This window comes from Arachis hypogaea, chromosome 16 (genome assembly GCF_003086295.3).
Source record: "Arachis hypogaea cultivar Tifrunner chromosome 16, arahy.Tifrunner.gnm2.J5K5, whole genome shotgun sequence".
Classification (NCBI taxonomy): domain Eukaryota; kingdom Viridiplantae; phylum Streptophyta; class Magnoliopsida; order Fabales; family Fabaceae; genus Arachis; species Arachis hypogaea.
In genome coordinates this window covers 114,393,014-114,414,686 of record NC_092051.1, presented here as the reverse complement: position 1 = coordinate 114,414,686, position 21,673 = coordinate 114,393,014, and the positions used below count along the sequence as shown (strand labels likewise).

Below are 21,673 nucleotides of genomic sequence, written 5' to 3'. Positions count from 1 at the left end.
CTAAAATTTCTAAAAGAAATGGAAATGGTTGTGAATGAGAAGAGGTAGACGAAAGAGGTATGATGATACGTGATCACGAGAATATTTTCGTCATTTTAGAGATAAGGTACAGAATGGTAATCTTGTAATGTTCAATTATCTAAATATTTAAAGAATTACACTATATTAGCATTGAATATCAAGGAGAACAAAATTTCATCTCAAAAACAATGGTGTTGACTTGGCAGCACTCATATATAAAGTAATGCACCAATTGTTAGTCAAGGAAGAGAAGATAAGGTTCATTGACCTAAGTGAAGACATCGAAAAGCCCAATAATTCTTTTTAGGGTTAAGTATGATTTCGGTCCCCAACTTAGAAGCCGAAAATCGATTTTGTTTTCAATCTTTTTTTTTTTTTTGCTACAAAATGGTCCTCAAAGTTTCAGTTTGTTTTAAAATTATCTTTTTTACCAATTTTATTTTTTTATTACCAAATCATCCCTCATTAAAATAATTATAAAATAAAATAAATATAAAATAAATAAAAAGAAAGAAAGAAAGGGATACAGAGAAGGGGGTTGGGGCGCGAGAAAGGGAGGGGGGAAGGGGGAGGGAAGGGAAGGGAAGCCACACCGCCGCATCGCCATACCACCGCACCACCGCACCGCCGTCCTGCCACCTGTGATCCGTCACTGCTCCCTATACTAATGGCAAGAGAGGAGAGAGCAGAGGGAGAGAGAAAAAGAAGAGAGGAACGAAGCCCTCCACAGCGCCGCAACCCCTCCTCCTCCACCACCGCTGCAACCCCTCCTCCTCCACATCGTCATTCACTGCTGCAGCCCCTCCTCCACCACCGCCGCTGCAACCCTTTCTCTCTATTTCAATTTTTTATTCTTTTTTCTTTAATTTTTCAGATTTAAAGGATTCTATTGTTGTTGTTGTTGATGCTTATGATAGCTTCTGTTTATTCTTTTTATTCCATTGTTGTTGTTGATGCTTTGGTTGCTTCTGTTTCTGCTGCTTTTATTTTTGTTTCTATTTCTGATTTTGTTTTTGTTGTCGCTCTAATTCCATTATCCATTGTTACTGTTGTTGTTGTTCTGCTGATTGTTATCCATTGTTGCCTGTTTTTGTTTATGCATTTGTGCATCTGCTTCTGCTTCTGCTTCTGGTTAATGTTGAGGAAGAAGAGGGGTGTTGAAGAAGAAGAGGGGAGGGAGGGGTATTTTCGTTCGAAAGACGATTTTAAAATAAACTGAAACTTTGGGGACCATTTTGTAGCAAAAAAAAGGCCAGGGACGAAATTGATTTTCGGCCTCTACGTTGGAGAGCAAAATCATACTTAACCATTCTTTTTAAGTTTATTAAGAGGTACAAAATTCGAATTTATTTCATTAGAATTAAATTTAATTTGTTGTAAGGATTTGTCAAAAGATTTGATTTTATTTTGATTATTTATTTATTAGTATCTTTTGGTGTTTAAAATCTAAATTTAATCTAATCCAATCTATTAAAATCAAATCTAATTTAAATTGATTATTATATCTTTAATTAGGTATTTAATATTTAAATCAAATATATATGATCTAATCCATAAAGATCAAATATGATTTAAATTAATTAGATTTAATTTTGGAGTCGTATCTTTTATTTAATTTCAGATTTTATAGTTTTATTCTAATATGATTTGACCCACTTTTAAAATGCTCAATTAGAGGTCTATTTAAACACGTTTATAAGACATCTGTTATATAACTTTTTATGAATAAACTTTTTAGGACTTATGATGCACGAATTTCTATGTGTATTTAAGTAAAATGAGTGATTTACTTTACTTAATGTATAACAAAATTGAAGAATTTAGTCAAAGATAACTCTTAGTTTTAATTCTTTTATTTTCGTTCTTTTGATATAAGTTGTCAAGTACAAATTCTTTAAAAATCTAGTATGAAAAACCTTTTGGTAATCTAAATTGCTAAGAATAGATTTCATAGAAGTTTAGCAAAAAAATTATCCAACTTTATCTTTTATCATTATCTTTTTGTTTTTACTGTGTCTTCTCTTCCTCGTTTCTTTTTTTTTTTTTTTTATTTTATCATAGGAACCTACATGTCTTATTATTTTTTGGGGACCTATTTATTCTCGAATTTTTTTTCAACTGTCCAACTTAGTGTTGTAACAGATACGTGGATAGTCTGATTTCCATGTTAACTCTTTTGTTATGTTTTCTACTAGCAATTAGACAAAAGGACCTTTTTGTCAAGCGTTTGAATACGTGAGAAATGAATTTATATTTTTCAATTGTGAGAGACTAATTTATTTCTGCAAAGAAAATTCAATGACTTATTTGACTTTTTTTTTAAATAATTAGTGTATGTATCTATGTTCTGCACAAAAAATTGTAAAAAAAACATAAAGTATTTATATTTTTTAATATTAAAAAACACACAAAATAATTACTATTTGCTAAAAATTTTACAGATCACTATTAAAATCAAAGTTTAACTTGAGATTAGTGAGTAGTCACTATTTTACACTTTTTTGAACTGAAATAATTATTTATTAATTTCAATATACAATTTAAAATTAAATTAAAATATTTACATTAAAATTCTATCTTTTCAAAAATTTTTCTATAAATAATATTGATAGTCAGGGACGATTTCAAGTGCATTGATGTGGGGGCAAGTACCCCCACTACAATTTGGAATTTTTTTTAGTAGTATATGATAATAATATTTATTTGCCCCTATTAGATTATTAAATTTGACCCCACAATAATTTTTTACTTAACTTTTGGTACTTAATTGTCAATTTAAAATTTTTATATTAGGTATTCGTTAGAATGATCAATTCTCAGATTTAAACGAAATTAGTGTTCTTTTTTAAAAATCAACTCAAAAAAATATTATTTATCTTCTTTTTAAATTAGCTTTAACTTTTGCCTAACAACTATATTAATTGAAAGAACTTTTTTAACTATGAATATCAATAAGAATCTGCTTCTAATTGTATTGGGAAGTGAATTTTTAAATAATTATTTAGTAATATATATGGAAAGAGAGAAATTTTGATAGTAGTGTTAAGAGAAAAATTACTTAATTTTTTAAAATTATAAAACCTAAAAGAATAGAATTTTAAATTATATATTATTATTTAAATTACTATTTTAGTGTTTTAATTTATATATTAGATATTTTGAAGGCTAATAATATTTTACAATAACAAAATATAATCATAACAATAATCATGTTATATGTACATAAAAAATAATTATCTATATAAAATATATATTAAAATATAAAATATATATTAAAAATAAATTAAACAATATATGTATTTATACACAGATATATAGTGGTTAATAGATAGTTTAATATTTAATTTTTTATACACATATATTATTTTTATTATAAAAATTATTATCATGTTATATAAATTTTGTCCCTACTACTAAACTTTTTTGAATCCGTCACTGTTGATAGTTGAATTTATAGATATTTATACGTAATTTATGAGTAAAATTTTTAAATTATTCTAATTCTTAACTCTTAAAAGTATCGCATATAATTAATTATATATAAAAATTAATCTAAACAAATACAATTTCACATATGATAATTTTTTTTCCTGACACTTATTAATTACATAAAGATCTAATTTAGAATGAATCATGTGAAGATGAAATGTTTTTTTATTCTCACCTCCACTATCTTGAAAAAAAAAAGGTTCACATATGATACTTTTAATTAGTTGGATACTAATAAAAAATTTATTTTCACACAGTAATCAAATTTTAATGTCTCTAAATTAAAGTCATCATATCATTCATATGTATCCGTTTATTATCTATTTACCTTAAAAGAATATATAAAACAAAGAAATTCAAAACCATCAGACATGAACCATGTTAAAAGTATGCTGGTTGATTTAGCACCTATCTATCATTATCCTAACCAACTTGGGTTGGTCGAGTGGTCAACTCGCTCGTCCGCTTAAACAAATGTCAGGGTTCGAATCTCGGCTTGTGCATGCAGCAACTCATTGGCCAGCGACAAACCTTTAAATAGAGCTCCAGTCCACGACGGATTAGTTATTGGCCTGTCGGGCTAAGAGATACCGTGTGCAACCAACAAAAAAAACTATCATTATCCTCTTGTAATTAAAAATAAAATCTAATGGAAAAAAGATTTTTAATTAATTTTCTTTCCCAACAATAAGAATATCACTCTGCATGTACTATTGCATAATAGTTTAAAAAAAATTTGGATCACAAACTAACAAAATAATCCAAACTTTTGCGACTTTTATTACTCTAATCAAAATAAAAAAATTTTCATAATTGAAATTTGGAAAAATCATTTGACATAAACATAAGAATACACATAAATTACTCTGTCAAAATAAACATTAACAAATCAAAATAAATAAATGCAAATTAATATTAACAATTATCTATTTACTGTATTAAAAACTTAAACTATATACAGTCCTTTGGTTTAGCGTATAAGCTACCTAATTTTATTATAATATGGATAGTGATAAATCGAATTAACTAATTTTAATTTAGTAAAAAAATGCATTGAATTTGATTTGTTTATAGTAAATCGAAACAAAGAGATTCGATTTAAGACCCATAATAAATTAAAACGATTAAATTCGATTTATCAGTTCATAGTAAATCGAATTAATTGAATTCGATTTATAGAAAAAAGAGACAAAGGTAAATCAAATGAGGTAGATTTAATTTACTATTCGTATACTTATATATACAAATCGAATTCACTTGCTTCAAATTGTAATAATTTCTTCTCCCTCCAAAACCCACGCAAGAGAGAAAAGTGAGGCCACAATACGACAAGATTTAAAACTGTAGACATAGAAGATGACCTAGATCGATTCGCATCAATGAAGAGGTTAGTGATAAAATTTCTTTTCTTTAAGATAGTTTAGAAATGTTAGCAATATTAAAACACTTAGAGTATTTGATTATAAACGTTAGTTAGAATTTTTAAACTACAAATATTAGTTAGAGGAGTGATTTAGTAGTTTGTTAAAATTTTGAAATTACAAACGAAATTTAGAGTAGTGATTATAAATTTTAATTAGAGCAGTGATTAGAGATTTTGTTAAGATTTATAAGTATAAATGTTAGAATAATTAGTGGGTCTGTCTAAAATCAGCCAAAGCGTTTTGAGCTTATTTGATGCACCATGAAATCTGAACCATTAGATTAGATTGATAAGCAATCTGATGGTTAGAATTTAATTTATAAATAACTTATTAAGAATTACACTAAAAGATAACAAGTTTTTTGATATTTTAAAATTGTCCCATATAAAATTTGAGACCCAAACTCTCGTTTCTGCAATTCTGCTGCTTGCTGCCGGAAGACCTTCGTGACCCTGGTGTTTCTTGCTCTACGCTCTTCTGCACCAGGTGCCTTCCTGTTTAAACCCAATTTCTCGTTTTCATCTAAATTCTCCTGATTCTCTGCTTTTTTCTTCTGATTCCATCGAATTCCTTTGAATTCATTTCAGACGCAGTGCCTCTTCAGTTCTTCCGAGATCCTCCTCTGCGCCATGATTCTCCCTGCACGTCTACTCTCCACTAGCTCAGATCGAATTTCCAGATTTTAATGAGGTAAAATTGTTCAAATAGTATCTACATTTATGTGGTTGTTTAATATTTTCTGTTATTAGTTTTATAATGATTTTGTTTTCTAGATTGTGGCTCCAGTAACTCTGGCTGATGAAGAGATTAGCCTTGAACGAGGTGGAAGTCAGTCGGATCGCATGTCATCATTATCTATGCAGAACCCTGACATCCTAAGTGTTAATAAACTTTTAGAATTGGTAAAAGTTTATACACTTTTATATTTAGGGCTAGATGATTGGCTATTTGATTGTTTTTTCTACTGTTAAAGATATGCTAAGAGAATTATCGTATGGGCAGGTTTTGGAAACTGTACGGCAAGTGGCAAGTCTCTCCATTTCTTCAGCTCCAGTACCTTATGACCAAATGAAGAACTAATGTGAGGCACTTGTTATAGGAAACAACAGAAGATGTCAGTTCTTCAAAGTTTCAAACACCAGTAAGAGACTAGAGCGCTTGTTCTTTCAAGTGATTATGAAATAAAAGTTCCCCCTCTGGCAACTAAGGATAGGATGTTTTACCATAATGCGAAAGAACAAAGTTTTCTTCAGAATTTATTGCTGAATGTTCTCATTAGTGTTTTGGTAGCTTTAGAGTATGTGCTTCATTATCAGGATTCACACCCAATGAGAAAACTTTCTATGCATTTAGATGATGCTCTTAACTTAGTATTATTTAAAGTTTTAACTGATCCAATTAATTAAGAGATAATTTATACAAAGTTAATTGAGGTATATGTAGAGGTCATGAATATTCTATAGACATGATTCACAATAGGATAATATGGTGTCATGTGATGGCCGTATCTACTTAGTGGAAGGTTTTGGTTTTATTGTTGTATAGGTGCAGTCGCCAATAGGCAAGACATGTAGTTAATTTATTTATTTATTGCTGTTATGTGTTGTGTTTCTAATATCAAAATAATTGTGTGTATATATTTAATTTGTAGGACAACAATCAAATCATTGATCTTTCATTTTTAGTACTCTTTTCATTATATATGTGGTTTTTTGGATCGAATATTGAGAATATATTCTGCAGAATGATTAGATTTACCATAGATAAATTTCTGATGTATACTTAATCTATTGAAACTAATTTTTAAACAAGAATGCTTGTCTTGGGGAAGCATTTTTGAAAAGAGCCACTATTATATGTTTTCAACTTATCAGTATCACTCCACCCAAGTGTATTATTTTATTCCTATGCACTTCATTAAAAAAGAAAAGCCTTTTTATTCATGGTCATAGTAGTTCTACACTTCGCAAATAATATTAGTTATATCACCGATGCAAAGATAACCAAGATATTGAAATTGTTGGTTTTCAAAATCAAGATGCCTATTTAGCCCCTTATTGGTTTAACACTTCAATGGATTATCAATTCCCAGTTTCCTTAGGACATCTTCTACCTCAGTAATCACTAAAAAGAAACAACACTCTTTTACACAAAATTTGATTCTTCATTATTGTCTACAACCAAATCTGTCATAAGATATTGAAAATAACAGTTAAAAATTTTGAAAATGATGTTCTTCGTTATAATTCCCTCTGGCTTCCATTCACTCCATTAAAGTATTATTCCTTCATTAGTTCCCTGTTTTCCAGTGCTTTGCTTATTTTGACCATGACCATGGGAAAAAAAAGAGAAGCTTCCACACATGCAGTAGTCATGACCAAATAGATAAATATAAAGTATGTGTTGTACACTTCCTAAATTTCAGAGACTAAGAACTTATTATATCACAAGATGTATGAGTACCTCATCTTAGTCTTAATTCTTATGCACATTACAATGTGCATAATTTCAATTTTCGTAATTATATTATTAAAAATGCATGCATGTCCAATTGAGAGTTTTCAATTTTCTGTAGTTTCATCTTTCTATAAAATTAACTAAACAAAAATTCCGGCAATATGCTAATACCATATGGGCTTGTAAGCAAGTCATTTATGATTATTGTGAACAATGCATAAACTTCTTGAATAGACAATCAATGGAGTGTGTACATTTCATTTTTTGAGAAGTAATAATAAACAGCATCAAAATACAAATGAAATTCATATATATTAGAAAAGATATGATGGGTACATCAAATTCTAGACGTTAATAGTAAAAAAAAACTAGTAACTGCTATTAATAATTGGTCTGAATTGATGATGTTTCTAACCGCATTGTTAGATTTTCATCTTCCAGATCATATTATCAACACTGCAATTATGAAATTTCTCCAATGCTTAACTGACAGAACTTGATCTGCTTGACAAGTAAACTAATCTCAAGCAATAAGTTAAGTTTTCCTACTAAGATGTCTCACAGCTTCAGCTGACAACTTTTCATGCTTCAATGTGGAACATATTCTCATGTTTTCATGATCACTTATTCCTACATGAACTTATGGATTGTATCAGCAAAAGTCTTTAATTAAGCATCAAAGTGAATTCAACCAGGAACAACATCTTAATGAACACAATTCAAGCAAAAACTAAAGTACCTTTAGAAAAATATCCATGGCAATGTATAACTGATCATGAGATTCCCTTGCAGCATCTGGAACCACTCTAATCAATGCTTCAAATTCACAAGGTTTGAAATGGAGATCAGGAGCGAAATTGGCACCCAATTGTCCAAGAGCTTGTCCTAAGAGGCCAGCTGCCTCACCAACTGGTTGTTTCCAATCATTAAGTGGCAACACCATTTTGGTGCCACTGGGAAGGTTCCAAATAACATAAAAGGAACAAAAAAATGAAATCAATGAAGCAGATTCATACAAGAAGAACATAAAAGGAAAAAAAAAAAAGAAATCAATGAAGAAAATTTATACTTGAGGCTGAGACTCCATTGGAACTTTGGAAGTGGAGGATAAAGGGGGAAGACTGAGCACCACGGCGCTGACGTCGACGCTCAACTCGCTGAGATCCACGCCACAGCTCGATGCCTGCTAAGGATGACGCCGCTGAGGAGTGAGAACGACGACGCCCGCGGGTGCCACGACGACGGTAGAGAGAACGATGGTGTACTAAGGCTAATAACGAACGACTCGAAGAGAGAAGAGGGATACTACGAATGAACGACGAGGAGAGAGAGGCTAAGAACGATGTCGGGAGATGGGCGGAGATTGGTAGCGAGTGCTGGGCTGGACGGTGACAGCGACGGCGAAGATCAGAGAAGAGTGGAGTAGGTGGTGGTGGTCCTGTGGATAGAGAGGGGAGTGTAGTGAGTTTACAGGAAAAGAAATTAGGGTTTTATTGAATTTTAAAAATATGTGTGGTAAAATATAAAAAAATAATAATTATTATTAAACCCCTATATGGGTCATATTCATAAATAATTTATTGTGCATATTTGAAAAGCTCAAAAGACTTGAGCTTACTAAAGATAGACCCATAATTAGTGATTAGAAGTTTAGAGAAGAGTCTTCTTTCATTTGCTTCTTTAGAAAGAGTCTTCGTACTTCATTTCAAGGATTTAAGTCTCTTGGAAAAGAATTTGAATCTAACCAGGGTTTTATGATCACTTGAAAAAATGAATTCACGAAATCAAGCTTGAAAACTCTTTCTCCCGATTCTTGTGATTCTAGAGTTGGATTTGATAACGTGACATTTAATCAACCAACATCTAGATTGTGTGGCTCTAAATTAGAGAACATGTTTCATCTCTTCTCATGAGTAATTGGATTAAGAAATTGGCAATTGATCAAGTCAAGAGAGATTGAACTACCAAGAAATTCAAATTCAATCACTTATGATTTGCCAAGAGATCAATGATTGCATGATTGAAGTTAAGATGAAAACTATTTGATCCAGAGAATTCAATATCTCTGTACCCCAATGATCCTCCCATTCTTCTCTTATCCTCTTGCTTTATTAATTTCTTTCAATTAATGTTCATCTCTTCTGCTTAATTTACTTCCTTGCACTTTACTATTCTTACACTTTACTTTCTAGCAATTTACATTCTTACAACTTTATATTCCAGTAATTTAAATTCCAAGTTATTTATATTTCTATCATTACATTCTTGTCATTTTATAACTTTTATTTACTTCTTTCTTAAGTCATTTAAATTACATGTTTCTATTGTCAATTTTCTCCATCAAATTGTGAATTGTCTAACTAGAATACTCAATCAATCATTGCTTTCCTAACTCCTTAATCTTTGTGGGTATGATAACCCACTCATCGTAGTATTATTTGATGCGATCCAGTGTACTTGCCGGTAGTTTTGCGAAAAATTCCATATCACTAGTCCTCGAACAAATCTCTTGACTCTCATGATATCCAGAGTCACTAAGTGCTCAGCATATCTAAAATGCTCAGTGAAACGATTACCATACTGCATCATAGACATACAAAGAATTTGCCTTAACTTCTCAAAATCAACAGCATTTTTTTTCTTTATACTAGTAGGAAGGAATCTTTTCAAAAAGATCTCAACAAACTCATCCCACAAAAGAGGTGGCATTCGGCGTGCAAAACATAAACCAAACAAGTAGAAAAAAATACACAATAATATAGTATCAAATTAAAAATATAGATAGTAAAAACAAAATTTAAGAATCTAGATGCTGCATAATATAACTGCAGTGACCGTGAGACACCAAGGCGCAAGCCACCAATTAATTGCAAGTGAATCTCAAGAATGACTTACCCACATTATTATTATTACTCATCTTATAGCATCTTCAATAAGAAGACCCATAGTAAAAATTATTTAAATTTTTTTTCAACAGTAACAAAGAGCAATATCCTAATTCAATTATGCATCAATATACACAAATATAAATCATTCAATTATTCAAACATCAGCAACAAAAAATAATATCACAATTCACACAATCTTTGTCGAAATCAAATTCTTATTATTAAATAAGATAAAATCAAATTTTACTAAACAAAATACCAAATCCAAGCAATAAAGCAAGTGGATTAGTGAATGTACCAACTACCAAAGTCCATGACTCCAGTTTCTTAGAAAGCAACAGCCAACAGCGGTACAACGCCCAACATATAGTAGGGACGAAAAGACTTGAGAAGTTGAGGTGTGGTCGGTGCACGAAACGGTTGAAAATTGGAGAGGCGAGACTCGAGACTCAAGAGACAATGACAGAGTGGCGAGAGACGATGACAAAGTGGTCAAGTGGTGAGAGAGTCAGAAACACAGAAACGATGATGGAGTGGCAAACTGGTGAGAGACAATGATGAAATGGAGACAGAAATCGGCAAAGAGGAATGCATAACAAATGGTCAGACGCGGATAATGGAGCAGCCGAGCAGCGACGCAAGGAGAAAGGCTGCATTGCTTGGATTCAATGACGCGAGATAGGTGGGCGGCAACAGTAACTCGAGTCTGGAGAGTAGAGAAAAAAATTGAAAAGATGAAGAAGGGTTAAGGATATGAAGAGTGCGGTCAAAATTAATGATGTAACAAGAGCAATTAACCTTTCAAATTAAAAGCTACTCAGTAATTTTTAAAATTTTACTCTAGACACTTGTCTTCACCTATGATACTCGGAGATTGACACATTCATGGGACACAAGGATACATGAATTTAAAATTCTTATAAGATAACATGACACGAAATATATATAAAATATAAAGTATTTTTAAATAAATTATAATAATATTTTAAAATTTTATTAATATTAAAATATAAATTAATTTTTCAATTATGTTTAATATTTTTTAATTATATAAAGTATTTAAAATATTTTTTGTTTTAATAATTAATAATATATACTATTTCTAAATTTATTTCAAGAATATATGTTAAGAATAAGGTTAGATATGCTGACGTGATGGTATTTAAGTGTGTTCAAGCATGTTTGAAAAAAAAAATTTATTTTTTATTAAAACACAACTAAACACAAAAGACATACATCTCAATAAATATTATGTCTAAAATTTATAAGACACGACAAATAAAAATAGTGACCGTATTTCATAAGTCCTCACTAACTAATGAATACATTCTTCTTTTCAATTAAATAATTTGAAAAGACAAACCTATAACAAACTTTAGTTTAGAGCAATTGAATTATTTAATTGGTAAATTCTATGATGTCTTTGTTGTGATGTCTAAATTAAATTGCCAAACTTATTTTTTAAAATAAAAAATAAAAAATAAATTATTTAAAATTTATTAAATCCTTGTTTCATAGGGGTACTTTCGCACTTGCCGTTTGCAATGGGAAAAATGGAAATCTCTCAAAATAATCCATCCATTCAAACAAATTAATTTTTTTTTGGTGTAATTTACATAAATAAAATAAGGAGGAATATGAAAGAAATGATGGGATAAAGGCATAGTTGTAAGAACCGGACGGTCCGGTTCGACCAAAAAGGCATAATTGTAAGGAATGCTACCAAGCTAGTGTGTTCATTTGAAAATTTATGTGCTAATTATTCTATATATTATATACATACACAGCTAAATTATTTTATATTTATTTAATTTAATTTTTGTTTTATACTCATTTTTTTAATTCTTTAGAATTTATAGAATTATTAAAATAAGTATCAAATATTTTAATATTTACATTTACAATATAAAATGTTAGTAAAGATATTTATTTTAAATTTTTTAGAGTATTAAGTTAGTAGATCTTCGAAGATTTCTACTTAAGACTAATTAGTAGGGACATCTAAGCATCACCACTAAATTTCACATGAAAAATTAATGGAGGGACGTAATGTGTTCATCGTTTACTATCTTGAAGGACTAAATTAATATTTTATTTTTTTCAAGGGCTAATGAATTTGAAGTAAAAAATTTTAAGGATAGACCTAATTGTCACTTTATTCAATTTTTTTCTATTTTATATTTTTTATTTACGTACGACCGGTTCTATCGGTTTAACCAATGACCCACTGATTGAACCAATAATCCAGTGACCCAATAACTTGACCGGTTCGGTTCTGACAACTATGGATAAAAGAATAAAAATATCTGACAACACAAGTTTGGTGTGATTCCAAATCTTAAAACCCTAGTCCCCAATTTGCACCTTTCTTCGCACTCTTCAGTCTTCTGTCTTCACCTCTCTTTCAAAGTCGATCCACCACCAGCACCACCATCATGGGCAAGAAGCGGAAGGTTGCACCCAAATCATCTCAAACCGTTGAGCCCCCGCCCAAGCAGCACCAACCTGAACCTCAACAGGAATACGAAGAGGTTGAGGAAGAGGTAGAAGAAGAGGTCGAAGAAGAGGAGGAGGTAGAGGAAGAAGAGGAAGAGGAGGAGGAGGAAGAAGAAGAACAAGAAGGAGGTAACGAACAAAAGCAACAACAAGAGGACGAAGACGACGAGCCCATACCGAAGCTTCTAGAACCTTTTGGTAAGGACCAGATCTTGAGTCTTCTCTGCGAAGCGGCCGCCAAGCACCGTGACGTGGCCGATCGAATCCGTCGGGTGGCCGACGAGGACGCTGTCCACCGGAAGATCTTCGTCCACGGCCTTGGTTGGGACACCACCGCCGAGACCCTCATCAGTGCGTTCCGCCAGTACGGCGAGATCGAGGACTGCAAGGCCGTCACCGATAAGATCTCCGGCAAGTCCAAGGGCTACGGATTTATCCTCTTCAAGACCCGCCGCGGCGCCCGCAATGCCCTCAAGCAGCCGCAGAAGAAGATCGGTAACCGCATGACAGCGTGCCAGCTGGCATCCATAGGCCCCGTCCAGCAGCCGGCACAGCAGCCTGCTGCCGCGGCCGCCTCGTCAGGGTCGGCAGTCTCCGAATACACGCAGAGAAAGATCTATGTGAGCAACGTTGGGTCCGAATTGGACCCGCAGAAGCTGATGGCGTTCTTCTCGAGGTTCGGTGAGATCGAGGAAGGGCCATTGGGGCTCGACAAGGTCACTGGGAAGCCAAAGGGGTTCTGTTTGTTCGTTTACAAGAGCGTTGAGAGTGCGAAGAGGGCGTTGGAGGAGCCTCACAAGGAATTTGAGGGACACGTGTTGCATTGCCAGAAGGCCATTGATGGACCCAAGCAAGGGAGGATGCAGCTGCAGCACAACGTTCCAAGGACGCAGTTTCAGAGAAACGACAACGCAGGGTTTGGTGCTGGTGTTGGTGGTGGCATTGGTAACAATGTGCAGGGGCATTTGATGGCGCCCGCGGCTGCCGCAGCCACCCCTTTAGGGGTGAACCAAGCAGCTGTGCCGCCGCTGAATCCGGCACTTGGGCAGGCATTGACGGCCCTGCTTACTCAGCAGGGTGCTTCGTTGGGGCTCACCAATTTGTTGGGAGGTTTGGGATCAACTGCAGGGGCTGTTAATTCAGGCGTTCCAGCGGCAGCAGCAGCAGCACACACGATGCAGGGTGGTTACAGTACTCAGCAGAATATAAGCCCTGGTGTTATGAGCGCGTACGGGAGTCAGGTAGGGCTGCAGGCGGCTTATCCGAACCAGCAGGTCGGGCAGGGTGGCAGCTCTGGAAGAGCGCAACCTGGCGTTGGGCAGTATGGTGGTGTTGCTCCTTACATGGGGCACTAGGTTTGTGTTGCAGGTATGGTGTTTGTGCTGATATTCTTTGATTCGCTGGTAGTTTCTTTTTGATTGAGCTTGTTGTTTTGGCTGTTTATTGGGTGCTGTGTTGCTTGGTTGTTGAAGAGAAATAGGGAAGGTTTCACAATAAGTGAGAATTATCTAGCTAGCTTCTTTAGGATGTAATTAGGAGTTGAGGTAGCTGCAAACACAGTAAAAGTTGAACCATGTGGAATGTTGATCTCTGCATTGGAGGCTTTTGCTAAATCTTTTGAATTGGTGTGTGAACCGTGATAGATAAAGGTTAGTTGCCTTTTAGGAATGATTTGTGAACTATTGTTCGAAGCTTCTTTTGCATTATTTCTGCCCAGATTTGGACTAACATTAATAATCATATGTTCTAATATGGCTGTCCATCGATGAACAAGTCGTGTCCATGGTCTCTTTAATTCTTTCCTGGAATTATTGTTTTTCAAACTGCAGCTCACTATTTATTGCCTTATATTTAGTTTATCAGTGGTCTTCTCAGATTTACAACAAAATCTTTTTAGTATAATAAACTTCTAGTTTGCAAGACAGCTATATGATTTTCCCTTCTGCTGTAATGCCTAATCAAAATTGTTTTTTGCTTTGTGCTTGACTATAAAATGCTCTAAACCAATTTTGCTAAAACTTTGATTTGGGACCCTTCCTTTCTTTTCCGTTTGCTTTGAAATTGTTTTTCATGCTTCTTTATTCGTTTTGCAGATTACACCTAAGTGAATCAGTATTTTATTACTGGCCTGGTGATTGTTCTGAAGTGTAAGGAGCTGATGCAATTGGCGTATTTATAAAGAAATGTTACTTTCTACAATGATCAGAATGTTTAAATTTTCAAATGGAGTTCTGTTTTCGCTACCTGCTTTTTCGTATTTGCTTCCATTTCAAAATAGTGTAGTATTTTGCCTTTTATTTAATCTTTAAAAAAAAAAAAACGATGGAACTATTTTAGTGCAATGAATTTTAGTTTTATTTGTAGTATTTGGATTTTCAGATTCTGAGCCAAACATACTTTGAAATATATAATTGTGTGGATTATCATGCTTCAATTTTCCAGTTAATAGTTGTTTGATAGTGTTTTGTCTGGTTTTCTGGTACCCTTCCTCTTTTAGTGTTGTTATTGTTATTATTTTTATCTCTTACATATTTGACACGCCTTTTTCTTATTCAGAATGATTGAAGTGATCCCTACATGATATTTTAAGTGCCTTTGTCATTAATATCACCTCCTTGAAAACATTGGCTACAAACATGTAGTGGTTTACTTCTGCTGGAAGTGTGTGCCTAATTTTGTGCAGTTATCTTGCAGGTTTGACAGCCATACTAACGTAAATATCTGCCAATAATGAAACCAGTCTATATATTGTTTTGAAGGGGGAAATTTTATATATATAACACTATCTTGATTTGGACCTGCCTGATATTTTTCTACATTTGGTGAAATCTTTTGTAGGGCTTGTTTGAAAAAGATTCTAGTGATGTTTTTATTTTTTCCCCAAAAAAGACCAGGGTTTTAGAAATCTATTGTCTAATGTTAGATTCAGTATTAAAAATTATTATTATTATTATTATTATTATTATTATTATTATTATTATTATTTCATGTTAATAAAAGATACTTTCTTGGAAATATAGCTTTTAAAAGAATTATAAAGATATCTCTTGGTACCCATTTCTAATGGTGGAATTTTTGCAGTTAATAAACAAAAAAAAAATATGCTGAAAGGAATGTGAAATTACTTATCTTCTTTTGATAAATAAATTATGTTTCGTTCTTTTAAAATTCACAACTTATTGATTGATTCTTGGCGAATGGTGATGTTCACTTTAAACAAATCCAAGTTTTGTCCCAAAATCTAAGATGTGTTTTGTGGGGGGTTTAATTTTCAATACAAATAGTTTTCCAAAGTATGAGGTAAGCCATTGTGATAATGGAGTTGATGCTTGCTGGTTGTCCTCATAAGTTGGTGGCTTTCATGTGCTGTGGAAGGTAAGCCATAGTTTATATTTCTAGTTTATTATCTTTGCTTTTAGGGTTAGTTTTAAAGTGATAAGTGGTCAGTATAGTCTTCGAATGGAGAAATTTGCAGTCTAAATAATGTGATCAATTACCAACGGGAAACAGTTGCCCTTAGAAAGGAGTAAGGTTACTGAAGTCTGGATTCCTTGGGATTTTAAAACTGGTTTCTATGTTGTTTCTCTCTTCATTTCTTTTAGGGATGACCAAAATTCTGATACATTCATAGCTTGAGATGACTGAGATTGGCTCTCATGTCCATAAGGTTCTAATATAACACGTGATATTGGTATGCTGTGTGGTACAAAGTGCAATTGATACTTCAAGGAAAATGCGAGGTTGATGTCTAGATCTCATAAGCTGGATTAATACGTGGCCTGTTAACTGCCCCGAGTTTTGCAGCTTAAAGTTGGTTGGTTTCATAATTGTTAGATTTTGCAATTCACGTTGTGCATGTTGATGTTAAGTTTCTGGAGGAGTACGGGTTCCAACAGAGACCTAAGAAAATAGTGAGAACTGAGAAAACATGTATGCTCCGGAAGCTTTGTCAACATGGAGACTGAGAGTTGTGTTAGGTATATTGGTTACCTACATGAAAAATCCTTTGGATAAGCACAAACATCAGGCACACTCACAGTTGAAGTTTGTGGATACAAGATTACAATATGTACTCTGCTGAAACTCTTGTTTGAGTTTATCTAACTGCGAGTTGTTAGCTGTGTTTATGCAAAAATTTATCATTCTTTGGCTCGTGGGCATGTTTGAAATCCCAAATGGGACAATGTCCATGTAAAGGAGAAGGAAAGAGTTTATGAAGTGTAACTGTGATTTTCTTTTATTCTTTGTTATTCGAATTTTTTTGCCATGGGAGAATAATTGTCCCATCCCCATTTTCCGGGCACCATTCTTCATCTCTATATTAATAATTTATATGGAAATTCTAATGAAAAATAAAAAGAAAACACCATTATTACAACATAAAAATGTATATAGTCTTAAGATTACAAATTCAAAAATATAAAATAACATATTATACTCATAGTTCATAAAACAATTTTAAAATACAACCTTCAATCTGAAAAAGGCTGTAAAACAAAGTTTTTAACACTTAATATTTTTTACTAGAGTATAATTTCCAACAAGCAACTTTATGTTTTTTGTTAAAACAACATAATATATAAATATGTTAACATACATCATAAACAAGAATATCATATATTAAATAAAAATTTGACATAATTAAAAAATAATTACCAAAATTTTTAAATTTTTCATATCCATCTCATAATCTCAAAGATTTGGAATTTTTCATCCTGATTTATATGTTATATCAATTAATAATTCACGAGTTAAATTTGACATGAAATTAAATTTTGATACCAAATAAAAACTTGAGTTATTAGTACTTTTACTTGAGTGTATTCAATTCCACCACTGGTATTAAAAGCAGATTTTGAGACAATAGTAGAAATGAAAATGACTAAAAATTTTATTGAAAGGTTGGATATTTTACTCCAATATTTTTTCAGTAGTCAAAAATATCAAAATTTTTAAATTTGTTTTATCTACCAAACACTCTCTTTCAAGTAGATAGAACTAAAATTTCTCTTTAAAGACACTTCATATCCAACATTCAAAGTTCAGAAGCTAAACCATCATCATTTGGAGCTCTTCTTCTAACCCTAGTCTTAAGTTGATATTTACACTCATTCTTCCATCATTTTCTTGACCTTACTCAATTGATTCTCGCTTTGAAATCTATATATTTTAGGGAAAAAAAGTTCAACAACTTCATCTTATATATAGGATCTAAAATAGCTCCCATAGCCATGGTTACATTAATTTGATCCCAATACTTTTCAAACTTGCTAGTTATATTTATTGCCATTTCATGAATCATGACATTAGGACTAAGCATCCATTCATTCCATGTCAATCTCATTTCACACACCTTGAAAAAATGTAAATTTGTGGTTAGATAAGTGCTAGAGAACAACTCAGTCACACCATAAAAGACTGATGGTTATTAGTGGCTAAGAGAAGGGGGGTTGAATGTTGGCCTTCTTTTCTGCTGAGTTAAACTTTCGCTTTTAATTAAGAGAACTTAGGAGATATTTTGTTTTTGTCTCCTATCGAGTTAGAAGATACTTTCCTTTTTGTCTCATGAATTACAGAAATAATAAAAGAGCAGAGAAGAGAGAGTGACACCCAGAAGTATCTTGGTTCAGCTACTCAGTGCAATGTAGCCTACATCCAATCTCCATCACAATTATGATGGAATTTCACTATCTTTTTCACAAGGTACATACACCAATCTTTCCCTAGGATCTACCCAATCCTATCTAGGACAAATCCAGATTCTAACCCAATCTGAATTTGACTAGACCTCAATCTAGCTTTCAACAGCCAAGTGCTAACCCAACTTGCAAGGAAATCCCTACAGGATCATGAAACAAAATAGAAAGATGTACAAAGAAAATTGAGACATCTTAAGGCTTTTTCTCCAAGTTTACCTCACTGCCTTTTACCTCCCATTGGCTTTTTCTTACAAACCTCACCATGTTTTTCTTTTTCAATGAGACTCAGACAGACTAAACTGAGAAAAAGAAACTACTAAATGAGAATCATGAAGGAGAAGAACTCAACAAGCTTAGGAAGCTATGAGAACCAAACTCTATGCTTAGTTCTTACTCTCTTGCCTTCAACCCTTGGCCGTTCACCGTTATAATAGAATAGTGAAGCTTCCAAGGTTGAAGTTAGTTTACGGTCCATTCTGTCTTCTTCTCCTTCCTCTGAATTCGCTGCGGCTTCATCAGTGATGAGAGAGAAGGCCGAATCAGTTGCATGCAACTTTCGCACTCTCTCTCATCCCTTTTCTTCAAGCTTCCTCAATCTTGACCGTAGAGCTTTGCTTTGGCTCCAAGTTTTGATTTGGACCGTAGATCTTTTGCTATCCAGATTTGACTTTGATTTCTCCATGGTTGCTTGATTCATGCTTGAGATTTTGTTGATTTCTTCTTGGTTTTTCGGTATAGCACAAATGAGGAAATATACTTTTGATGTGCTCTGACCGTATGAAACTGGATACTTAGTTGTAGCCCTTTCTTCTTGCTTGATTTTGGAAACAAGCTTTTTGTTCTTCAACCCACCATAGCTTCTACTCTTTCCTTTTCTTTCTTTCTTCCTTAGAATGACGTGATCGAAGTGAAAGGAGAGAGGAGAGAGAAGAAAGGATTTGGCTTTCGGTGAAAGCTTCAAGAAAATTAATTGAAATGAATTTGGGGTTCAAGTATCTGAAAGTGGGAAGCACAGGTCACCGAGTGGGCTTGAAGGATTTGGGCCATCTATCTTTCTTTTGGTTCATTGATTTGTGATAGGGCTTGGCTTAGTTATGGTGGACCAATGTATCTGTTAGTATGGGCTCAATCATTTGTTCCTTGGGCCAAGATGTTTAGTTTATTTTTCTGCATACTTAACCAAATAAATTACACAAATAATTGATAAATAGCTTATAATGTTTGTTCATTACAGAAATTAGTTTCCAAACTCAACAATCTCTCCCTTGATGACAAACATTATAAAATGAATTGAAAGGAAATGAGAGGAGTTTTTAAATACTTGCTTTGTCATTAATCTCCCCTCTTTTTTTATCACCGTGCTCCCCCTTATTGTGTACTTTGATAAACCTGATTTGAATATTTATTCATAGAAATAATGCCTATATTCAAGCAATAAAGTGCTCCTTTGATCAGGCAATAAGTAACCCGATTTAAAAGGATCAAGGCAAGGTTTCCAAGAATTGTAGATCCTTAAACAGAGCAAGATTTTAACAATTAAAAGCTCATAAAGCCAATCATGATAGGGGAACATGTACCCCATGTTCTCACTCAGATCCAAGGCTTAAACAAGAGACATAATAAAACAAATCAGAGCAGAATATTCCAACAAACTAAAAACAAAACTGAAACAGAACTTAAAACCAAATCAGAGCCACAAAATAGAGTACAAAACAGAGCATAATATTCTGTTTTTAATTCAATTCATTTTCATCCTTTCTCCCCCTTTTGTTATCAAGGAGGAAACCTGCAAGCACAAAACAACAATAAACAAAGCCAAAATAGCAAATCATGCATACCAAATAGAGTGTAACGCAGTTAAAGTTATTACAATCATGCAAGTAGAACAGAGTTCAAATGAAATTAGAAGTGTATCAAAGTTCCAAAATTAGAAGCAGCAAAATATAAGTTCATAGGCAGCAGAGAGCAAGACTAGGCATCAGAATCATCTTCCTCAGTGTCCAAGGCATCTTCATCTTTGTCTGACATAACTTGGTCCTCATCAAGCGAATCAAGATGTTTCAGAAACACCTCGATCCTATCATGAGAATTCATCAAGGATTTTTCATTTTGTAGTGCAATTTTTTGCTGTTCTTTTACTTGATCTGACCATCTGTTTGGTCATATAGACGAATTCTTGAAGAACGTCTTTAACAATCCCAGTGATCAAGTATTTGTGTGAATCGGAGGTACCAACAACTAAGGGAGAGGGTAAGCTTTCATCCTCACTTTCAGACATTACCAAAACCTTGGTACCTTTGGTGCCTTTGCTTTTAGCTTGTTTAGTTATACCATCGCCTTTGAGAGTAGATACTTTATTTTCAACTGGCTCATTACTCAAATCAATAGAAAAATATTCAAACAGACAGGTAAAAAATATTCCATAGGGAAGAGAACTCTTTTTCTCACTTTTGACACAATCCCACATATGGCAAATCATGAGGTCTGCAAAAGATATAGAAATAGAGTTCAGAATAGCATAAAGCACAAGAGTGTCACAAACTATTACCCTTTGATATGACCCGCTTTGAGGCATAATTATGTGAGTTATAATGCGATGCAACTGAGTCCTAACAGGACCTAGGGTCATGTGAGTGAGAGTTGTGGCATCCATAGATGAGAAATTTGTACATATTCTGACCAGATCTTCTTGGTGAGAGATACCAACATGGTCATCCCATTTACCAAACATATAGACACGCACCCTGTGTCTTGATAGTCAAGGGCTTCACCAATGGTGCTCGGATTCAAAACAAACTGAGTATTTTTGACAAAAGAATGAAGTTCTCCTTCATGAAAGAGCAGGCTTGCATAAAACTCCCGCACAAAGTTCGGATACACTGGCTTTCTAATTTTGAAAATGTTATCTCATTTCAGATCATGAAAATTTCTTTTGAAATCAATTCCTTTGTCAGATAATGCATCAATATCAACAACAAAGAAAGAACATAGTGTGCAGTTTGAAATGACTTGCTTATGGAATTCATAGTCAGAACAACAAGAGAAACGATGAGGATCATAATGGGAGTGGGATGATTTACCATACTTGAGTTTGAAATCTAGAGAGTCAAGGTGTGGAGGCTCCCTGGTATTGTGAAGTATGGATCTTCGTGGACCTTTAAAGGAGCGGTTGGTTGGAACAGAACGTCCGGAGGGATGA

General features: G+C 33.3%; 1 protein-coding gene and 2 long non-coding RNA genes across 3 annotated transcripts; 2 read left to right on the top strand and 1 right to left on the bottom strand.

The window, feature by feature from the left end:
• Positions 1–5,293: 5,293 nt before the first annotated feature.
• On the top strand, positions 5,294–6,656 carry LOC112758882 (uncharacterized). The gene is made up of 4 exons (XR_003179844.3): positions 5,294–5,420; positions 5,522–5,624; positions 5,708–5,836; positions 5,937–6,656. It is a non-coding gene; the product is annotated as an uncharacterized lncRNA (long non-coding RNA).
• A 1,028-nt stretch (positions 6,657–7,684) lies between these two features.
• Positions 7,685–8,886, bottom strand: LOC112754690 (uncharacterized). The gene is made up of 3 exons (XR_003178665.3): positions 8,461–8,886; positions 8,131–8,344; positions 7,685–8,021 (listed from the first exon to the last, which is right to left on the bottom strand). It is a non-coding gene; the product is annotated as an uncharacterized lncRNA (long non-coding RNA).
• Positions 8,887–12,384: 3,498 nt separating this feature from the next.
• On the top strand, positions 12,385–15,209 carry LOC112754689 (UBP1-associated protein 2A). Its single transcript, XM_025802406.3, has 2 exons — positions 12,385–14,143; positions 14,869–15,209. Exon 1 carries the CDS (start codon positions 12,715–12,717, stop codon positions 14,128–14,130), a length of 1,416 nt encoding a protein of 471 aa, XP_025658191.1. The 5' UTR covers positions 12,385–12,714; the 3' UTR covers positions 14,131–14,143; positions 14,869–15,209.
• Positions 15,210–21,673: the final 6,464 nt, after the last annotated feature.